At 40.1% G+C, this 23,496-nt stretch overlaps 1 protein-coding gene across 2 annotated transcripts in view; it reads right to left on the bottom strand.

Moving 5' to 3' along the window:
- Positions 1–20,465, bottom strand: part of lrp6 (low density lipoprotein receptor-related protein 6) — a 186,789-nt gene extending 166,324 nt beyond the window's left edge. For both annotated transcript variants that reach the window (XM_041215904.1, XM_041215905.1), the window contains exons 1-2: positions 20,257–20,465; positions 16,014–16,407 (exon numbers count right to left, since the gene is read on the bottom strand). In XM_041215904.1, the coding sequence (XP_041071838.1) occupies positions 16,014–16,407; positions 20,257–20,365 (503 nt within the window). In that variant the 5' untranslated portion in view covers positions 20,366–20,465. The remainder of the gene's footprint in view (positions 1–16,013; positions 16,408–20,256) is intronic.
- Between the last annotated feature and the right edge of the window lie 3,031 nt (positions 20,466–23,496).

The following is a 23,496-nucleotide window of genomic DNA, read 5'->3' as shown; positions in this document are numbered from 1 at the left end:
ATGTCAAGAAAATAAACATACGTTATGTAAGTGATATCACAAAACTCTGGACCTAAACAAATTGTGTGTTAAAAAGGGGGAAACTAAAAATCACAGCTAAAGTGAAAACAGACTGGACATTTTTGATAATTCAGTCAATACTTTGCACTAAACTTTTTTTGAATTATCTATTAATTCAAATTGAGCACTCTAAATAACAAAGGAAAGTGGAAATCTAATGCTTCAAAATGGAAATTAGGTCAGATAATTGGAATTATGCAATTTTAAATTTGGAAGAGTAGACCATATTCAATATCATGGAATAAGTTCACACTTTGGAAAATTCATATTTGCTTGTATCAGAAATTAAATTCATCCTTGCATAGAATATGGATCCCCAATAATGATTGATTATATTTCAATGTTTGTTTGCATAGACAATTCCAACATATTTTCACTTAACTCAAGCACATTACCTGTACATTTGTATCTTGGTTATACCAAGACCATCAATGACCATAGCTCCTGCTCAGCAGGATTGGGAACTCCACAATGTGGACTAAAAAAGCCACCCAGTTTAAATGCTGCACATTTATTTCTATTTTAGCTTGGAATAGTGTGCATATCAGATGTTGCATTAAGACACAGCTGGCTCCCTCCTCCTCACCTAACGAACACAGTTTGCATCACAACAGTGCCTAGTGAGTGGAGGTCTACAGCATTAAAAATTGCGCATGCATCAGCAATCATATGCAAATAGTTCATAAGGGTGGCTGCTGAGGGAAGTAAAAATATTCACACTGATGGAATTAGACTGTCTTCTTAGGTTGGGGTGAAGGTAAAATGTGCATCATTATAGCACGTGCTTTACTCTGTACCACACCAGAATTAAAAGTCTTTTCCCAGTGGGAGCACTGGGAAAAGTAATATCCCAGTGCCACTTTTATTACTGGCATTCTGCACTTTTGATTTTTCCACACTGTAACAAAAAACAATTTGCCATGCAGCACCTTTCAAAAAGTATCAGTAAAATCCTCATCCTCAATATCTTGACAACCAGTCTTGTTAGTCCACTATAAGTTTAGCCAATTACATTGCCAAGGGCAAACATTCCAAGATGGACCTGGTTATGTATGCTAAGTATTTCAATTTTTAAAATATTTGTTCATGAGATGTGCGCGCTGCTGGCTAGGCCAGCATTTATTGCCCAGCCCTAACTGCCCTTGTTCAGAGGCCTTTTTTTTATATAAAAGAGTCAACCACGTTGCTGTGCGTCTGGAGTCACACATAGACCAGACCAGGTGAGGACAGCAGATTTCCTTCCTAAAGGACATTTATCCTTTAGGAAGCACAGATTATGAGGCATGTGAATTCAGTAGTAGTTGAGATAAACTTAGGAATTTTAACCATAAACTATCTGACAAATTGGGAAGAAATCTTTACTGATAGATAAATAGCAAAAACAAGAAGAAATGTTACATGTTATCAGTTTATCTTATTCTACAGCAGAAAGCAAACATTTTTTGGCACACACAGACACACGCTGCTTCAAATACTGTTTCCAGTTTGCCAAACATTTCGATGGGTTCCATATTTTTCTAAGTTTAAAAGCAAAAGATTGACAAAATAGAAACATTCACCTCTTTAGTGTACAACAAGCCAGTCTGTAAATGATCAACAGTCACACTCATTAATCATATTTTAAATGGTTACAACTGTTCATTAAAACAAGAAAATAAAAGCTTCAGCCAGTGAGACAGTTGGTGGAAACAAACCAAACTAATGCTTAAAAGGTCTGTCAAGGTTTATTGTTTTCCCCTCCAAAGACAACTGGCAGATCAGAAGACCCAGGAGAGAATGGATCTCTGCTAGGCTCTACAGCGCAGAAAGGCAGGTTTAATTTTATAGCCTCTTCATCTGCATTAATGGTGAAGCCATTTGTAGGTATCCAATTCTCGATAACACTGTCATAATAGATAACAGGCTTTATGACTCATTTAAGTTGGAAGAATCACAAACCAAGATGAAGTTAAAGATGGTTAACATTTTCCTGGGATTCAGGTTTAGTTAACCTGGTTTAAGATAGATTCCTCCCACTAGATCATTTCCTCCTAATATGCCTTTGATTGGTACATATATTTTTAAAACCTAGCATATTAAATTTATCAATACTACAGCGTTACTATTGTCTATCTAGTTTAATGTGTATAGATCTCATTTGAACAAATTCACACATCAGCCTGATTGAACTATAAAACAATTGCAGAACTTTATCATGAGGAAACCGGGGACAATAATCTTAACAGAGCAACACTTTTGAACAATGTTAGAAAGAAAGTATTTTTTCATATTAATTCTGCTCCCACAACCATGGAAGCAGAGAGGGCTAGTAAGCAATATACTACTCAAATCTCTGTGGATGACACTCTCACCAGCTTGGGTGAATCATCATTTTTCTCCTTGACCTCACTCCCTCCCTGAATGGAGAAGACTACCCTCCTTCCAGAAACAAAAACTGTGTCTGATTTTCCCCTGCCAAGTCCAATATCACATTACCAATTTTAAGAAAATGGAACATTTTGAAACAATAGCCTGTATTTCAGAAAGAAGTGACATAAGGCAATTATTTTCTTTGCACTTAACTGTTTAGCCCTATAAAGCAATGCAGTCATTTCAAACAAGCAAATTTAAACCAGATCTGATGTTATAGCACTCCAAATAGGAAATTCCCTCTAATGTTAGTCATATCTTGATCCATGGGATAAGCCAAACAGATTTCACAGGTCTGAATTTTGCCCTTGGCAAATGCGCACAATTGATGGGCCCGGGATCGGCCAGGAACCGCCAACTGCGATCAACCCCCGACCACAATTTCACGTGCACTGAAAAGCTCAGCACTGCCGGGATGGGGGCGGGAAGAGGACAGGCGATGACGTCACCGCAGGCACGGTTAAGTGCTGCAATAGAGCCCCCTTGAGGGCAGGTAGCCGCCTCAGGGAGCTGCTGACCTTCAAATGATTAGATAAAGTTTTAAAAAGCTGCAAAAATAATGTCATGAATCACAATCAAGCCCCTGAAAATATACCTCAAAAATGGTGTCCACAGTTTTATTTTATTTCATAACGGAGATTTCATCCCACCCTTGGATGAGGTTTGATGATGCCGATTTGCCCGCCTGCCAACCACAAGAGCCATGAAAAATTGGAGACAATTGTGCTGTAAATGGGCTTAATTGCCCTCTTAATTGCCAGTGGGCGCACTTCCGACTTTTGTATGCGCCTGCCGAGCGAAACATCATACAAGTGCAGGATGACATCAGGACGCTCGCCCAACATCATCTCATGCAATTTTACACCTGAATCGAGTCGGGCACATGCCCGCCCGCAAGGCATAAAATTCTGCCTGTAGAATTATTACTTTTTTTTTTAAATAAATACCAAAATTGCTCAATTTTTTTGTGCAGAAGAAGAAAACTACTGGAAAATACATCAAGTTCCTTCAAACCAATCAAGAATCATCACTGATATAAAAGCAAAAAAATGCGGATGCTGGAAATCCAAAACAAAAATAAAAATACCTGGAAAAACTCAGCAGGTCTGGCAGCATCTGCAGAGAGGAACACAGTTAACGTTTCGAGTCCGTATGACTCTTCAATAGAACTAAGGAAAAATAGAAAAGAGGTGAAATATAAGCTGGTTTAAGGGGGCGGGGAGTGGTGGGACAACTAGAGCCGGATAGGAGGGCCAGCGATAGGTGGAGATAGCCAAAAGATGTCATAGACAAAAGGACAATGAGGTGTTGAAGGTGGTGATATCATCTAAGGAATGTGCTAATAGGTGACATTAAGGGTAGAAAGCAGAATGAGCAAGATACAGATAGCCCTAGTGGGGGTGGGGCGGGGTGGGGTGAAAGGATCGAAATAGGCTAAAAGGTAGAGATAAAACAATGGATGGAAATACATTTAAAAATAATGGAAATAGGTGGGAAAAGAAAAATCTATATAAATTATTGGAAAAAAGGGGAATCGGAAAGGGGGTGGGGATGGAGGAGAGAGTTCACGATCTCAAATTGTTGAACTCAATATTCAGTCTGGAAGGCTGTAAAGTGCCTAGTCGGAAAATGAGGTGCTGTTCCTCCAGTTTGCATTGAGCTTCACTGGAACAATGCAGCAGGCCAAGGACGGACATGTGGGCATGAGAGCAGGGTGGAGTGTTGAAATGGCAAGCGACAGGGAGGTCTGGGTCATGCTTGCGCACAGACCGAAGGTGTTCTGCAAAGCGGTCACCCAGTCTGCATTTGGTCTCTCCAATGTAGAGGAAACCGCATTGGGAGCAGCAAATGCAGTAGACTAAATTGAGGGAAGTGCAAGTGAAATGCTGCTTCACTTGAAAGGAATGTGTGGGCCCTTGGTTGGTGAAGAGAGTGCAAATAAAGGGGCAGGTGTTGCACCTTCTGCGGTTGCATGGGAAGGTGCCGTGGGAGGGGACTGAGGTTTAGGGGGTGATGGAGGAGTGGACCGGGGTGTCCCGGAGGGAACAATCCCTGCGGAATGCCACCGGGGGAGTGAAGGGAAGATGTGTTTGGTGGTGGCATCATGCTGGAGTTGGCGGAAATGGCGGAAGATGATCCTTTGAATGCGGAGGCTGGTGGGGTGATAACTGAGGACAAGGGGAACCCTGTCACGGTTCTGCAAGGGAGAGGAAGGTGTGAGGGCGGATGCGCGGAAGATGGGCCGGACACGGTTGAGGACCCTGTCAACCACCGTGGGTGGAAAACCTCAGTTAAGGAAGAAGGAAGACATGTCAGAGGAACTGGTTTTGAAAGTGGCACCATCAGGATAGATGCGACGGAGGCGAAGGAACTGAGAGAATGGGATGGAGTCCTTACAGGAAGCAGGGTGTGAGGAGCTGAAGTCAAGGTAGCTGTGGGAGTCAGTAGGCTTGTAATGAATATTGGTGGACAGTCTATCACCAGAAATTGAGACAGAGAGATCAAGGAAGGGAAGGGAAGTGTCATTGATTTGTATAACTGCATCTGACACCATAGAGATTGGGTCATTGACTCCCAATTAGAAAATTGAACATTTCAGATTTCAGAACTATCTCTGACCCATTTGCCTCAGATGTGAGGCTTTCAGCTCATAAATCAAACTGCACAATGAAGTGTCCCTACTGTGCAATATTCCATCTTGCAGAAATTGAAATCCAGCATTCTGGGGAGTGAGCAAACGGTGGAAAAGTAATTAGAGTTCAAAAATAATTATTCCACTTCGAAATCTCAGTGAGAGGAAATGAACCTTAAAGTGAATTATTTTCACAATTCTAGACATTTAGCTAAAAAACCTCAAACAATTATAGCTAAAACAACTGGTAGTTGACAAACATCACTGCCCAAGATTCTGCCCCTCCAGGCCTCAGAGCAGTAACTCATGTTAAAGGTATACAGTACTTCAAAAAAGTTTTGGTTGCCCTCCAGGACTGAACCCAAATAATCATTGTTCAAGTGCAAGCCCAGAGAATGTCAGCAGGTAATAGAATGGATGAAAATGTGTCCACTGTAATTCAGATATTATTTCTTCTCCATGATTAAACTGTTTAGTATGCAAACCACTGAAATACAGCATCATTGAGGCTTGCTCAGAGAAATATTTTTAAGTACCTTCCCCACACTCTCAGTACTTGCAGCAAAGCATTTAAGCAATATTTATGGAATATCTGACAAACAGCAAATACCTCCCTGAAACAATGGTAAGATGGTGACCTAATGTATTGTGTGTCATGCCTACTACATTTTCCATCTGTTGAGTTGGGAATACACACTCAAAGTGCTGGTGAACAGCATCATAGGTAGCCAACTTCATGAAAAACTGACATGACTAGACACATTGGTATAGTTATGAGGAAGGTTAATGATATGTCCCGTACTCTAAAATTAACCTCTCTCGTTGCTCTACATTGTAACTAAACAAATTCTGCTTAAGATCATAAAAGAATTGTATGAGCTCCTTGACAGCTCAGTGGGGTAAAGGGGCACCCAACACAGAATTAAGATGTACAGAAGGACCCATGTTGATTTCTCAGTCTCCGCCGAAATATCTGATCACGGTTGTGGCACCGGTTGCAACATTAGCTTAAAATTCTTGATCAAGGCAAGAATGGGAGTGAAAGGGGAAGAATCAGCCGTGGTTCCTGCACCTGATAGCTATAGATTCATTGGCTCCATCAAAAAGTGCATGCATGTGGACATTGGGAGAGAATCAAATTCTGATATGGTTCCCAATAACATATTTATATAGCGCCTTTAAACATCCCAAAGCACTTCATAAGAACATTAGAAAACAAAATGTGACAGAGCCACATAAGGAGAAATTAGGTCTGAAGACCAAACACTTGGTCAATGAGGTAGGTTTAACGAGTGTCTTAAAGGGGGAAAGAGTGAGGAAGAGAGGTAGAAGGGTGTTGAGAGGGAATACTAGAGCTTAGGGAAAAGGTAATTGGAATATGGTCATCAACTGTGGAACAATTAAAATAGGGTCAAGAGCCAGAATTAGATGAGCATAGATATCTTGACAGGTTGTAGGGCTGGAGCAGATTAGAGATAGGGATGGGGGGAACCAGGGAAGAGAATTTTTAAACCAAGACATTGCTTGACCAGGAGCCAATATATGATAGTAAGCACAGGATGCGTGGACTGGACTGCTGCAAGTTAGGACACAGGTACAGAGTTTTGGATGATCTCAAGTTTATGGTGGGTAGAACATGGGAGACCAACAAAGAGCGTGTTAGAATAGTCAAGTCTAGATGTTAACAAAAGCAGAAAAGAGGGTTTCAACAGCTGATGCGGGGCGAAGTCGGGTGATGCTACAGAGTTGGAAAATGGCAGCCTTAGTGATGACACGAATGTGGTTAGATACTCATTCTGAGGTCAAATAAGACAGAAACATTACAGTCTAACTTAGTTTCAGACAGTTGGCAGGTTGAAGGATGGAGTCAGTAGATAGGGAGTTTGGAGTTCAAAGCATTGGCAACTAAGATCTTGACACACTGTTTAGACTTACACAGGAAGCATGGCCAATTGAGCCACATTTCAGAGGGCTAGCATGCATATTGTTAAGCATGTCTTCAAGATTATCCATCTGCTGTTTTGGGACTGCCCTCCCATGCACTGGTGAACAGGTAGATGGCCCTGTGAAGAATCTCTATGATTAGGCACACTGGTCCTTCAAGGAGAAAAAGGTTGACGTGCCCACTGCACCAACTTGAACTATCTTGTTGCATTGCAGTGTATCTAGACAAACTAGTGCCAGTCAAGAGGCAAAAACAAAAAATGCTGGAAAAATTCAGCAAGTCTGACAGCATCTGTGGCGAGAAAGACAGAATTAATGTTTCGAGTCCATATGACTTCTTCAGAGCGTCAGTCAAGGTTCAGTACACACACTAATCTGAGTCACAAGGTTGTAGGTTAAGTCTCATTTCAGGAACTTGGGCACAAATTCTAGGCTAACATGCCAGTGTAGTACCAAAGGAACACTGCACTGTCAGGTGCCATCATTCAGGTGAGACATTAAACCAAGGCAATGTTTGCCCTTCAGGTAGGTCTGAAAGATGCCATGGCACTATACTGAAGAGGAACAGAGGAGTTCTCATCAGTGTCCTGATCAATCCTTCAACCAATACCTTAAAATAAAATATCTGATCATTATTACATTGTTGCTTCTGGGATCTTGCTGTGCAGAAACTGGCTGCCACATTTCCTGTGTTACAATAGTAATTACACTTATGTGATTGGCTGCCAAGTACTTTAGAGTGTCTTGATATTGGGAAAGGTACTACAGAAATGCACGTCTTCCTTTCTTTACCAACACTGGTAGAATTGTAGTCCAGTAAGAGTTACTGCCTTTGGAAAGGGGAAGAGAAGAAATTTACTAAATATTAGGGTGCATGGGTGACAATTGCATCAATGCTACTGGGACTTTGTTTCATTTTTGTGCCAACAAGCAAGATGAATTTGAACTTGTGGACTTGTCTACCTTTGCTTTATAAAATTATATCACCGGATGAATCAAATAACAATTATTCCAAAAAAAATTTGAAACTCCACAAACGAGTGGCTATCAGAGTTTGTTGCCAAACTCTGAGGAAGAGCAAACAACTCTGGAGAATGCAGGAGACCAGAGAAGGACATAAGCAGGCAAGGAGAATGGGCAGATGCAGGATAATAGCCAAATGTGCATTATACAAGCAAGAATAAAGAATGAAAATTTATTCAAAATGGTACATTTCTCTATTAAGCAGGCAAGCAAAGGTATGAAGTTACACAAATCCTTAGCCAGCAGACAAATATAAACCACCATTTAGAAGACAAATGAGAATTTTAGGGTTTATACAGGCAGATGACATACTAAAATAGATGGCATATTAAATTAGAGATTCTGTGCGGCAATGAAACATAAGGCTCACCAAAGCTAATTTGAACAGTGGACTGACCAGGGGTTGAGGATTCATTTGCAGGAAAAGAGATGGTAGCCTAGTGGTTTTGGTACTGCAGTAGCAAGTGGCAAGAGAAAATTGGGTTTTAAAAAATTGGGTAATTTGTGGGTTAACATAAGAAAAAAACCCATAAATTCAACAGGTTCATTAATGTCCATCAGGCAAGAAATCTGCTACCACTACATGATCTGGCCTGCATTTGTCCCTAACTCTACACAGATATCTCGGGCACCTATGGTTAAGCAATGACTGCAATCTTGCCATGGAGCCCACATCCTAAGGATAGGAAAAAATGCAGCCAAATGCAAATGTGTGATTCTTCTTCGATCAGCGATTGTAGGCAGAAGAAAGCTGATGGTACTTTATAGCACAAAAATATGGGTATATAATAGTAGTCCTGGATTAAGGATTTGAATGCAATAGAACAAACCACAAGCTATTTATTATGTGCACTGGACACTGAAGTGTTCTATATCAAGCCTATCCAACACAGGCCAACACCTGGCATTAAAAACAACAAAGGGAAAGCATTGCACAGAAATAACTCTCCTAAAACAGGAGGTGGGCAAGGGCAAGAGGGGTAAAAAAGGACAATATAAAACTGTATCTTTCACCTTTAAAAAAAATCCTTGAAGGTAGAACAAAGAGGAGAGAAACTGAACAAAGCTTAAAATTAACATTGGCGGAATGGGAAGCCAATGCCTCTTGGATCTACAATAATGGGAGTGTACCTGATTCCAGTGATCAGTGAACACATTCAAATGTCGTGCATGCTTACCTCATATGTGCGCGCGCATACGCTTATAAGCGTGTTGTTTCAACAGCTGTGTAAATAAAATGCTTTTCCATTTATTTCTTTAGTTATGTTGGGGTGTGCATGTATGTTTGTCTTAACAGTTCAGAAGCTCAATGTATCCATGCTGAACCAAACAGATCCTGATCAGGAACAACTTGCACTTATACAGGCAGGTACAGCAAGATAGATAAGAGAAATAGCGATCATGCAGGAGGTCAGAGAGAAGTGCCCAAAAACTTGGTTGAAATAAAATGGTTTTGAGAAAGCTTTTAAAATAGAAACAGAAGTGGAGAGGTTCAGTGAGGAATTTATGAGCAACTGTTGGTTCTATGACCAATGATAGGGTGAGTGAAAAGCCTGAAAGGAAGGAGGGGGGGTGGATTAGCCTGTGGAGAGATTTGAAGACAAGGGTGAGGATTTTAAATGTATTGCTTTGAAGACAAGCAGTCAGAGTAGGCCAGAGGGTTGCAAATGGGTCTTCGTGTGTCTGAGGTTGAGTTTGAGTTACCCAGCTCAATTTTTTTTGTGCTAAATTAGCTGATCTCAAGCTGACAAAGTGGAACATTACAATCATAAAAGGACACTAAAGCCAAATGTACTAATTAGAGAGAAAAAAAATTAAAAACATTAACAAAGTTCTGTGGTTAATCAGATTTGTGGTGGTTGAATCACAGCATCAGTGGTTTCACCACCAATCGAATTAAGGCACACTACTTCCTTTAAGGAAGCAATATTCCTTTAGTTGTTACATATATATATATATATATAGGCCAAACAACAAATGGCAGCATCTGACTTATGCAGTTAAGCTGTTAGAATGGATCCACCAATGGAGCAATTCACTAGAATTTCAGTCAAATGTAATAGGTAATAAATAAAGTTTTTAATATCATGTTCATTTGCATTCCAAAATGACATTCAGCAGTATAATTGAAGATTCTGTCTTTCCTAACTCAAATTATGCCTCAGGAGAGCATTTTGGGTTATATAACAGGGTGAAATGTAAGTGGTTACAGGTAGTGGATAAATTTGAGTGTTGCACAGATATTATATTAGCACATTAAAGTGTTTTGACTTAAATATAATTTTGCCAAAGCAAATCTAAGGAGCATTTTGGATCATGCATTATCACATAAAAGTGTGATTTTATAACAGTGAAGAAAAAATTTATACACTTGTGATATCTATGCATTATTTAAAATGTTAAATCGTGGTTAGTTTTTATTTGGATTATTTGCATTTTTTGAATCTCCATTTTGTTAAAGTGTCAATAAAACTTCACTATTTGGAGCTTCCAGCCAAGAAATTACGAAAACACTCTTCTTACATGGCGCACTAATGAGGCTGAAATGATGATTTGATCAACATAAGTCATATATCCACAACAGAGCTGCCAAGCGAAATAGCCTGGTCAGTGCTATTGCTTCTATTTCAGATCCAAGAACTACTTTCTATTAGCATATGCAGCAAGCAATGCGAGTCAGTGTTTACAGAAATATCAAATTCTCACTACGAAAGTTGAGATCAGAAGCTGCCAGCAACACAAATCTAGATGCTTCAGATTGCTGGAAGGTGCTTACTTCATATTTCAGAACAAGGAGGATCCATCCCCTAAAATGGATCTAGCAACTTAAAATGAGAAAAGATAGGTCATGAAAATGTAAAATGGGATCTTAAAAAATGTCTTATTTATATGCACTCACATATTATACTATATACTTCCTCTAGATTTGGACAGCAGGATGTTTAGAAGTAGGTGAGCAAAGAGTCGCAGCATAGTCACATACTTCCCATGTATTCCTTAAAATAGGATGGAAATTAATTAAGTGAATTGTAAAGCAGTGATTGATATTTATCTTATGGCCAACATTTTTTTAAATATCCAGAATAAATATAAATTCAGGATAAATTCACCAAGTAATAATGTTCCCTCTTTTTTTCCATCCAAGTATGAAATGATTTTTGTTATGTGCACCAAAATCAAGGTAATGCTCAGATGTGCGGCACCAGTGGAAAACAAAAAAGAGTACAAATAAATATTTTTGAAAAGATACCATAGGCGTGGAAGGAAGAAAGAACACCACTCCTAGCCATTGAGATGGTAACATGCTAGTACACAAATTATGAGAATTACTGAATTCAATTTGAATTTTTTTGGGAAATAATGGCATTTATTCCACCTACAGTTTGTTTAGATTAAAAACCCAATGAATCGTGAAGTTATAAATCAGGTCATTATTGTTAAAATAAACTCTCACACAATGTATAAATTGGTGATTGGTAATATTTGAAAGAATGCACCATGTATCATGCCCCATGAGATCTGCATTATTTATTAGAGATCTAGATTAGGAATCTAAAACTTTTCACAAACTGCCTAGAAATGCCATGTTTTAAATGTGTTGAATGTCTTTAGGATCAATCTAACAAATAATTCTACAAAACCAGCTGCAGCAGAATGATTAGATCAGTGGTATTAAGTGTCCCAAAAATCCTCTTAACAAGTCTTAGTAACTTACCAACTCTTTCAACTTAACCCCTGCTCACCATTTCCCACCTTTAGCTCGCCACTTCTCCCCCACAGCACCTCCAGCTCTTGGTCCTTCATTCCTTCCCTGACTCTCCGCCTCCCCACCTCCCTTCCACATCCCCGCTCCGACACCAACTCCACCACCCCGTCTTCTCTCCCCTGCCATCCCGTCTCCTCTCCCCCGCCATCATCTCCCCTCCTGCTCACCGCCTCTCCCCCGAGCCCCCACTCAGAGGCAAGGGGCAGCAAGAGGCAGGAAGCAGGTGAGGGGGTGAGAGAAGCTAAGAGTGGGAAGGTCAGGGAGGTAGGCGACAAGCAGTGAGCAGGTCGCAGGAAAGACAAGTGCTGACACAGCTTTGGCTCCCGGAAACAACACGAGTTAATTTTGGCCCTTAATTCCACCTGATTAATCATGTCAGGCCTGACTCTCCTCCAATAATTTCCTGTCATGGGGAGTCTACCAGTTCTTTCCCCATGGACTAGAGTGGCAAGTAAACTTCATTTAACCATCAGGATGTGCGTGGCTGCAATAATTAAGTGCGCAGCTCTTGAAGGATTGTTGCGTGGCCGCAGAGCTTAGGGGGAACACTGCCAAGTAACTGTTCTAATTATTTCAACCAACTGCAACAAAAAGAAATGCTGTGAACAGGAGCAACTCACCGATTTTTGAAATTAATGATATAAGTGCCAGAACATTTTGAACTGGTTTCTTTGACCCAGGCTGAAAGAACACCTAACCATCGTGGACAAAAATCATCCAATTCTTATGTAGTTTAAATGACCATGTATTTCATTTGCCTCCTTTAAACCACATAAAATTGTTCCGCAAAACCATTTCCAAAAGTGCTAAGAGCTCATTCTGATCAGTCAGGAGTTAAAAATGTACAGTCCCACCTCCAAAGTAGATTTCAGTTGAGCTACAAAATGTAATAGGAGACTCATACTGGGACTTAATAATGCTACATTGTTCTCTCCATTTATTTGGCATTAGTAAACACTCAGCATTGGCGTCTGGCTTGTAACTTTATACAATCTCGATACAAAATGTCTCAAGACCCTTCTACTTATACACACACTCTTCACATGGCACAGTGCTACAACATATTTGTTATAGATATACATTTGGTATACACATAGATTGGACAAACCAAACTAGCAATAACACTGTGGAGGAGGATTTCCTGGAGTGTGTACATGATGGTTTTTTGGACCAATATGTTGAGGAACCAAATAGAGAGCAGGCTCTCCTAGACTGGGTATTGTGCAATGAGAAAGGATTAACTAACAACCTTGTTGTGCAAGATCCCTTCCTTCCTTAGAAAAGAGCAACCTAAAATGATAGAATTGTTCATTAGGATGGAAGAGAGAAGAAGTTGAATACGAAACTAGGGCCCTGAGTCTAAATAAAGGGAATTACAAGGGTATGGGACGCGAGTTGACAATGATGGATTGGGGAACCTTACTGAAAGGGTTGGCGGTGGATAGGCAATGGCTAATATTTAAGGAACATATGCATGAATATTCCTGCATAGCACAAAGCCAGAACAGGAAAGGTGGTTCAACCATGGATTACAAAAGAAATTAGGGATAGTATTAGATCTAAAGAGGAGACATATAAAATTGCCAGAAAAAGCAGCAAGCCTGAGGATTGGGAGCAATTCAGAATTCAACAAAAGTGGACAAAAAGATTGATCAAGAAGGGGAAAATGGAATATGAGTGTAAACTTGCAGGGAATATAAAAACTGACTGTAAAAGCTTCTATAAATATGTGAAGAGAAAAATATTATTAAAGACAAATGTAGGTCCCTTACAGTCAGAAACTGGAGAAATTATAATGAGGAACAAAGAAATGACAGAAGAATTGAACACATATTTTGGTTCTGTCTTCACAAAAGAGGACACAAATAATTTCCCAGAAAAGTTAGGGAACCAAGGGTCTAGTGAGAGGGAGGAATTGAAGAAAATCAGTATTAGTAAAATAAATGGTGCTAGAGAAGTTAATGGGGTTAAAGGCTGAAAAATCCCCAGGGCCTGATAACCTACATCCCAGGCTACTAAATGAAGTTGCCTTAGAAATATTGGATGCATTGGTGATCATCTTCCAAAATTCCACAGGCTCTGGAGCAGTTCCTACAGATTGGAAGGTGGCAAATGCAACCCCACTATTTAAAAAAAGGAGAGAAAAAAGAGAATTACAGACCACTTAGCCTAACATCAGTAATGGGGAAAATGCTAGAGTCCATTTTAAAAGACATGGTAACAGAATACTTGGAAAGCATTAACAGGATTACACAAAGTCAGCATGGGTTTATGAAAGGGAAATCATGCTTAACTTATCTATTGGAGTTTTTTTGAGGATGTAACTAGTAGAATAGATAAGGGAGAGCCAGTGGATGTGTATTTGGATTTCAAGAAAGCTTTTGATAAGGTCACACATAAGAGGCTAGTGGGCAAAAATTAAAGCACATGGGATCGGGAGTAACATAATGGCATGGATTGAGGATTGGTTGAGGATTGGATGGCAGGCTGTGACTAATGGTGTGCTGCATGGGCCCCAGCTAGTCACGATATATACAAACGACTTGGATGAGGAAGCCAAACACAATATTTCTAAACTTGCTGACGACACAAAACTGGGCAACGTTGTGAGTTGTGAGGAGGATGCAAGGAGGCTTCAGGGTGATTTAGACAAGTTGTGTGCATGGGCAAACACATGGAAGATGCAGTATAACATGGATAAATATGAAGTTATACACTTTGGTGTGAAAAACAGAAAGACAGTATTATTTGAATGATGATATATTGGGAAATGTGGATGTACAAAGGGGTCTGGGTGTCCTTGTACACCACTGAATGAAAGTAAACAGGCAAGTGCAGCTAGTAATTAGGAAGGCAAATGGTATGTTGTCCTTCATTGCAAGATGATTTGAGTTCAGAAGTAGGGATGCCTTACTGCAGTTAGACAGGGCCTTGGTGAGACCACACCTGGAGTATTGCTTGCAGTTTTGGTCTCCCTATGTAAGAAAGGATATACTTGCCAGACAGGGAGTGCAGCGAAGGTTCACTGGGGATGTCAGGGCTGTCATATGAGGAGAGATTGCTTCGACTGGGCCTGTATCCACTAGAGTTTAGGAGAATGAGAGGGGATCTGATTGAAACATGTAAACTTCTAACAGGGCTAGACAGACTAGAAGCAGGGAGGATGTTTTCCCTGGCTGGGAGGTCCAGAACCAGGGGCCACAGTCTCAGTATACAGGGCAGGCCATTTAGGACTGAGATTAGGAAAAATTTCTTCACTCAGAGGGTAGTCAACCTGTGGAATTCTCTACCACAGAAGGCTGTGGAGGCTGGGTCACTGAATATATTCCAGAAAGAAATTGATAATTTTTTGGATATTAGGGGCATCAAGGGGTATGGAGAGAAAGTGGGAATATGGCACTGAGATAGGAGATCAGCCATGACTATACTGAATGACGGAGCAGGCTCAAAAGGCTGAATGGCCTACTCCTGCTCCTAGTTTTATGCTTCTATGTATACAACAAGTTGCATTTCTCTGCACACGAAATACCTGATTCCTGCCTGCACGTTTGGGGCGGCGGCAGGTGAGAAGCCAAATCGTCCTGCATTACTCCAGCAAATCTCTTAATAACCAGTTGAATTATCTCAAAATTGAGCAGTCCTGACACCCAATTTATAAATACAGTTTTATTACTGCCTTGTCAAAAATCGAAGTTCAGTTTCCTACTGCTGCAACTGTACAAGACCAGTGCTTCCAAAAGTTGCTCCAAATAAATTGAACAATAGAGTTTATATTAGACAGAATCCAAGAAATGTTATATGTGGACCCATGATATTTTTTTCAAGATATGATCCAACTTCTTTCTAAAGTGCATTTCTTTTGCCATCTACATTAATGAAGAGTTAAAAAGATTGCAATATGAATTTTATTTTTGAACCACAAATTTTCCAGAAAATAAAAATACTCAAAGTTCCTACAACAATCTAATGAAACTACCACCTTACTGCTAAATTTGAGTATAAGCCAATCTTGTATATATTTTAAGAAAAGAGTAAGACTCACTTATTTAAAACAAAAAAGTAGAAATCCAGAAACAGCAACACAGGCTGGCTGTCTCTTTCCATAAACTGCTTCAAGAAAATCTCAATTCAAATCATTACTCTGCAGGCAGGATGTTAATTAAAGTACATTGCACTCACCCCCTTGCTGGGTCCAACGCGATTGCCCTGGGCTGATCCAGGTCTTGCCAAAATAATACTTTCCGCAATGATCCATCTAAATTAGCAACTTCAATCCGATTAGTTTCCGAGTCTGCCCAATACAACTTTTTCCCCAGCCAATCACAAGCCAGTCCATCAGGTGATACAAGGCCTGATATCACGATGTTCTGAGTGTTCCCTGTCTGATTTAGAAAAATCAGTTTGATCGCTTCTTCACTCACGTCAGTCCAGTATACAAGATCCTCTGAGAATATAAAATCCACCGCAGCTGCATCTTCTAAACCAGCAACAACAACGGTGGCATTAGTCTTGCCACCAGCAGCATCCACCAACCTCAAGTCTCGTCGATTTGCGAATAACAACAGTGGTGAACCTATATTCATAAAAAAAAAGTTATTGACAACTATCAGTAAAGCATTAGTCACTCACACAAAAGAGAGCATATTACTTGCACAATAACTATGAAACAAAAACTTACTTCAACAATTAATCCATTTTATAATCTCACACACATTTTGTAGTAAATATAAAGTTAACATACACATTGTTTGTGTATGACCTGGGAAAAAAGACATTGCTATGCTTTTTGCATAGTAAATTATGTCTTACAAAACTCACAAATGGAGACTAGTGATTGGTGTCAGCACTCATCTACTTCTGCACAAGTCATCATATACAGTATGTCAAGTGAAAACCTGAATTTTTTGGCCAAAATAAAGAGTGCTTATAGATTTCCAAATTCTCTCAAAATGTTTGTTCAGGCAGCAGTCTGATCTGTTTACCTTTGTGGTTCTAAACATAATATTCCAAATAATATAAAATATCATGAAGCCTTGGCTTTTGTTCAGAAGCATGCAGGAATGAAAAACAACAATCAGGCTATGCCTCTACTTCGGCGATTTTTTGGAGTCTTTAGCCATTTTAACATGACAAGTCATTGCTCTTGGACAACTGATTGTAACAGCTTGCAACAAAACAAAAACCCAAATGCAAACCTCAGTTATGTCCCTTTCATCATTGTTGGATCAGATGCATGCAACAGTGTACAAGTTCCTGACATTGCAGTTAATGAAGATCTTTCTCCTATTTCTGCACATAAAGGCCATATTTGATTAATACAACATAATGAGATACAAATTATCCCTGTTAAATCATAATTATTAATCTAAACTGTACTTCATATTCCTATTTTTCCCCCAATTGACTACAGTTGAATTGAAATAGTCTTCTTACTTTCAATGGTTCAGTGCTGTAAACAACATCTAACAAGATTAGACATTGCTTCTTTTCAATTACACTGTAAACAATGAGAAGCAATATGTAAAATTCAATTTTAACACAAAGCTGAAATGTGATGTAACTATGATGATTTATGCATTATTAAAAATGGCTAAAATACATTTCTTGAAAATTTTTATAAATATACAATTTCTAACCTAATGTGCATATAAAAGTATAATTTCTAACCTAATGTTACCAAACTAACACATTTGAAGACTATATAGCTGTCAGGTAGCAACCAACAATGTGAAATGCAGTAACTGGCATAAATTTCTTAATTTATTCATTACTAAAAAAACAAATTTCAGCCTTCACTGATTTCAAGAAGGCAAGTACTGCACTGTTAGTGCAACAGTAGAGAATAGATTATGGCTACAATAAGCAACAATACAATTCCACAGTAAGTGACTTAGGCTACAGTTTTACACTATATAAACAGAACACAACCAACAGAGGTTTGCACTGGATAACTTCAACTAAAAAAGTCATAAAATATTGCTGCAGTGTAACCACCAGCACAGACTGCCATGTATCTTTACTACAAGCTGCCAATCAAAAATTAAGTTACGTCAACAGTTTGTGACTTTCCATGAATAGCTTCCATGATTGTAAACATCAACAGCATCCCCCGCCCCCCCCCCCCCCCACCCCCCCGATCAATGCTGTATCATTAATTTAAGTAATAATATGCAAGCTGTATCTGTGAAATGTCAAACATATTGTACATTTTAAATCTTCATCCTAGAATGCTTGGAATCCAAAATAAAAGGCAATAAAACTAGGTCCTTCCACTAGGCTCTCCATTCAATTTAAATAAAAGAACTGCATAATATTTTTTTTTAAATCACATTTTAATTTTTACACAAACATTTTCCCCAAAACACTTATTTATACAGTCAATTTTGAGACCATCAGTGACATAATGCATTAACAATTTAAATCAAATTCACATAACTTATAAGTGTAAACAAAACAATATATTTGGGGCCTAAACAGAATATGTCTGCAACCAAAACTAGTTACAAACTTGTACAGGTATTTCAAATTCAAAACTTAGGATTTTCCCCTAAGGTACTGCATTTAACATGTTTCTGAATTTGACAAAGTTTATATATATTTTAAACCTCATCAACCTTTCATCTTTCCATAAGACCATAAGACATAGGAACAGAAATTAGGCTATTTGGCTCATCGAGTCTGCTCCGCCATTCAATCATAGCTGATAAGTTTCTCAATCCCATTCTCCCACCTTCTCCCCATAACCTTTGATCCCCTTACCAATCAAGAACCTACCTATCTCAGTTTTAAATACACTCAATGACCTGGCCTCCAAAGCCTTCTGTGGCAATGAATTCCATAGATTCACCACTCTGGCTAAAGAAGTTTCTCCTCATCTCTGTTCTAAAAGATCTTCCCTTTACTCTGAGGCTGTGCCCTGGGGTCCTAGTCTCTCCTACTAATGTAAACATCTTCCCCTTGTCCAATCTATCCAGGCCTTTCAGTATTCCGTAAGTTTCAATCAGATCCCCCCTCATCCTTCTAAACTCCATCAAGTATAGACCCAGAGTCCTCAAACATTCCTCATATGTTAAGCCTTTCATTCCTGGGATCATTCTCGTGAACCTCCTCTGGACCCTCTCCGGGGCCAGCACATCCTTCCTGAGATACGGGGCCCAAAATTACTCTCAATATTCTAAATGTGGTCTGACCAGAGCCAAATTCTTTCAATAATGTAGGAAACATTTTAGCTCAAAAATACCTATTTCCTTTTTAGTAAACTAAAGTTAATGCAAGTTATTTCATTTTTTAGCCAGATCAATCTGTCAATTCAACTGCAAATTTACCAGCACCCACCTGTCAGGAATCCTCAGAGCTGAAATGTGGAATGCGGGCATATGAAATTTGGAGTTGTACTATTAATAAAGTAATTTGTCTGTGGTATATGAAGTAACCAGATACAAGGCTCCACTCAAATTACCCAGTAAACTATTTGTCATCTTCTGAAAGAAGCCGTTTCTTACTTTTGTCCATAGTCGCTTAAAACCTGCGCCCTACAGTACTACCTGTTGCATTTGCATTCGATTAGAATGAATATACACGTTACTTTAACGAACATAGGTGAGCAAACACGTTATTGTTTATTAAAAGAACTGTCTTAAATTTGATTCTGTAGCTCCAGGAGAGTGGATGAAAATTTGATTTGAAAAAAAAACTCCACGTTCTTCACATTTCTCTGACCACAGACTACTTTGAATTGCAAATAAAATCTAATGCGTTAAAGAAACATTTATTAAGAAAAGTTTTGAAACTAATCAGATATTTCAAACGATTTTTGTGCCCTGGGGTTACTTTTTTATTTGTCCTTACAAAATGCCTGTTACAAAACAAATCAAAGTAAACCGCTCTTATTAATCAATTGGTATTTCGAGCAGAAAGATCGGAGCACTTCGATCGGTCGTGTTTCTTTATTGCTTCGTAAATAATCACAATATGGCAAGCAGATGCTTAAACCACTGCTCTCGATGCAAAAAAGTTCCAGTAGATCCATTCCACCCTTTTGAGCACCCCGCGTTGCTCTGCCAAGCAGTTCCCCCCACACAAACTGGCAGCACTCCTCAGCCAGAGAGAATGCTTTCATTCCATCTCACCGCCGACTCTCTCTCTCTCTCACTCTCACACACACACACACACACGAGACTTTAACAACAGAAAGCGCTGAACGACATTTTATTTGAGTTTGTAACTGAACCATTTGACTTCCAACATAAATGATAATGTATGCAAACCCGGGGCAAGGAAAGAGACATTAACCAGCAACATCACCCGCACCACCGCCCCCCCCCCCCCCTCTCCTCTCGCGGGCCCCTCACAGCAACATGCAAGGCCACTCTCACCCTCTTTGCCGAAAGAGGGCCAGCCAATCCTTTCAACTTTTACTCACCCCTTATCAAAGAGCAAACGCTGCACAACAGCAAATTCCTCAGCGCGGTACCCATTTTCCCCTTCTCGTCCTTCAAAGTAGTCGAAGAAAGCTCAGCGTGGCGACACATTGAAACGCATAGTTACAATGTTACCCTGGGCAGCGCTACAAAGTATCTGTCGCCAACCATGGTTCCGCCACCCCGCGCGCGCTCCCTCCCTCACTCTCTCTCTCTCTCTCTATCCCCGCTCACCGTCGGCGCAAGCACACGCCTCCTCTCCCTCCGCCACCAGCACCCTCCTTTTTTGCCCTTTCCTCTTTCCCTCCCTGCGTACTATTTTCTTTATGGCAAGCTCGCTATAATACAGAGGCTTTTAGTTCCAGTGTTTTTCCCTCTCCCGGCTATGTAATATGATCCATGTGTCTTTTCTTTCCCATTCAGCTTCTAATACATCTCCTTAACCGGGGGTTTGGAGCTCGCCTTCCTGGGATTTCTTTTGCAGCAAAAAGCGGTGCTCTGCCTTAGAACAACATAACCATTTGACCTGGGCTGCGGCGCTACTTTTTTTAATACCAGAGCATCAAGTATCCTTTGTGCATGGCTGCGGCTTCAGGTAGTGTGCGCAGAACATGTGGGAACCAGGGGACGATGTGGATCGTGTCTTTTCCCATGTTATTGAAAGAGGCATTATTGCAATTAAATCAATGGGGAGGGGGCAGCAGAAACCACATATTTGTAGGGAAATATCGCAGTCAAAAATACGAGGTAAAATGTTTCTGATGAGAAACTGCAGCAAAAAATGTGCATTTAAAGAGTTCCTGATTTTTCATGCTCAAAATAAATAGATCTATGTAAAATTAAGTTCTGACAAAATACTTGTGGTTAGTTTTTTTGCATTCTTTTATTTCCTTAAAGGATTTTAGTGCGATAAGAATTTCAAAAACCTCATTCCACGAATTATGAATTTGGATGTATTTGTTTAATAAAAACGGGAACTCGCCTTCAGTGGTCCTTTAAAAACCGAACAATTCACAGCACCACACACCTTTTACCTCAGGAATTAAACATGATTGACGTGATTGGTTAAAGGTATTATTGCGATAAAAGTATTATTAGGGGAGCTGAATTATCACCATTAATAGAGATGGTCATAAACTATATGGTTCTGTATCCGTGCTGTATGTTAATTCAGCAGTCCTGGAAAACCAACGTCTTTCGTGCTCAGTTTAAACAAAAATATTTAGAGAAGCAACCAAAAAAAATAAGGATTATATTTTTGTAAAAGAAACTCAAAATCTAAAAGGAATTTCTGAAATAAATAGCAAATCTTCGATGGTGTTCCTCAAGGTGAACTGGAAGAAATACTGCTTTATATAATTCACAATATATTATAACGTCACTGATTAGTTGTAACCAAGTTATTTACCAGAAACAATAAGAGAGGTTTATTCAGCCTTGGAGCAAGCAAGGGAGCATTTTAAAGTCTGCACAACTGGGAGTGGTAGGTTAGGGTCGAGGAGGTGGACGGTGATGTTTTGGACCCCTAGATAGGATACTGGACTCTGGGAGCATTAGAAAGGATACGGAAGGCTAGGCAGAAAATACATACCACGCGTCCCCCACCCCCAAACCCCAAACCCAGCAAGGTGAGAACCTGGCAGTTCCAACTCTATCTGTATACCACCAGTTGGGAGCAGAGTATCAGATGGTGGGAACATATTGCAGAAGGAGATTTTTAATTAAAGAAAAATAACCTACTTAACCTCCTCTCTCTTTTAGCCCACCCCAACCCCCATGTTTACCATCACCCAGCCCTCTAGTTTATCCTCCCCCTCCCCACTAGGAGTAGAAGTAGGCCACTCGGTCCCTCAAGCCTGCTTTGCCGTTCAGTAAGATCATGGCTAATCTAATCATAACTACACATTCCCACCTAGCCCAAATAACCTTTCATCCCCTTGCTTATCAAAAATCTATCTACCTCTGCCTTAACCATATTCAGACTCTGCTTCCACTGACTTTTGAGGAAGACAGTTCCAAAGACTCATGATCCTAGGAGAGAAAAAATTCTCCTAATTTCTGCCTTAAATGGATGACCCTTCATTTTTAAACAGTGATATTTGCCTTCCCTGTTCCCATTCATTTTCCCTGTTTGCCCTCCTGTTTCCCCAATTCATCCTTCCCATGCCCTCACCCATTCACCTTCCCCAGTCCCCCTGTTTGACATCCATGTGATCCCTGTTCACCAGCCACATCCCCCATTTGCTCTCCAGTTCCCCTCCATTTGCCCTCCCCTAACCTCTTTGTCTCGCTCTCTCCCCATCCACCTTGCCTCTTTGCCCCTCCTTTTCTTTGCCTAACTCCTCTTTTCTTCCCCTCTCTTCTCTGCTCTCTCTAACCTGTACCCTGTTGTTTCCTAAGTCTAAAACATTATTGTTAGACTTTAGAAATTTCAATTACTACAGAAAATATTGTACTAAAATCAAAGTATTTTTAACAAGCAGCAGGGTTCCATTTGCTAGCCGCAACTTTGTGTCACGTTAAAAATAATTATAAGGGTAATATATGCTTGAAATTTGATTTCAGTTAAACATCAGAATTATCATTTTAATCTTCATTAAGTACGTAAGTTGTAAGGCAATAAATTGAAACAATCCCAAAAATGCTCTGTTGCAATGAGTAAAGCAAAATTGATATTAAAAATAGAAAAGGCTGGAAATACTCAGCAGTTCTGGCAGCATCTGTCTGGAGAGGAATAGAGTAAATGGGCTGCATTTCTTGACCCCACTGGAGGCAGGAATGGAGGTGGATGGGCAAGGAATTCTGCACTGCTGGTCGACATGCTGGTTGCCCAATTCTATCCCACCCCCAGGCCATTTTCCAGGAGGGCTACCCACCTGCAAATAGCAGGTAACCTGTTAAGCTAATTAAAGACCTTTTGAGGCCAACTAGGATTTTCCAGTTGGCATGCAGGTCCATGGAGACAGCCGGAGACAGTTTAACTGCCTGGAGGTGGCTGCCAAGCAGCAGACCTGGGGGCCAGCTGTCCATACAGGCCTAGAGGCCCACCCTGCCTCCCTGGGTTCAGTGGTTGCCAAGCTGCAATTTATATTTGAAAATGTTGGAGAGATGACAACTCCATTTTGGGATGCCCTTTCCCTCACTTAGCTGACAAAGCATCCTGCTGCTGCTCTCAAGCTGGAGAACCTGCTATTGGCCCTCCAGCTTTGAAAGCCCGTAAGGATGGCAAGTCTGCCCGTTGG

Source organism: Carcharodon carcharias, chromosome 21 (assembly GCF_017639515.1).
Source record: "Carcharodon carcharias isolate sCarCar2 chromosome 21, sCarCar2.pri, whole genome shotgun sequence".
NCBI lineage: Eukaryota > Metazoa > Chordata > Chondrichthyes > Lamniformes > Lamnidae > Carcharodon > Carcharodon carcharias.
This window is presented reverse-complemented; position numbering and strand designations above follow the sequence as displayed.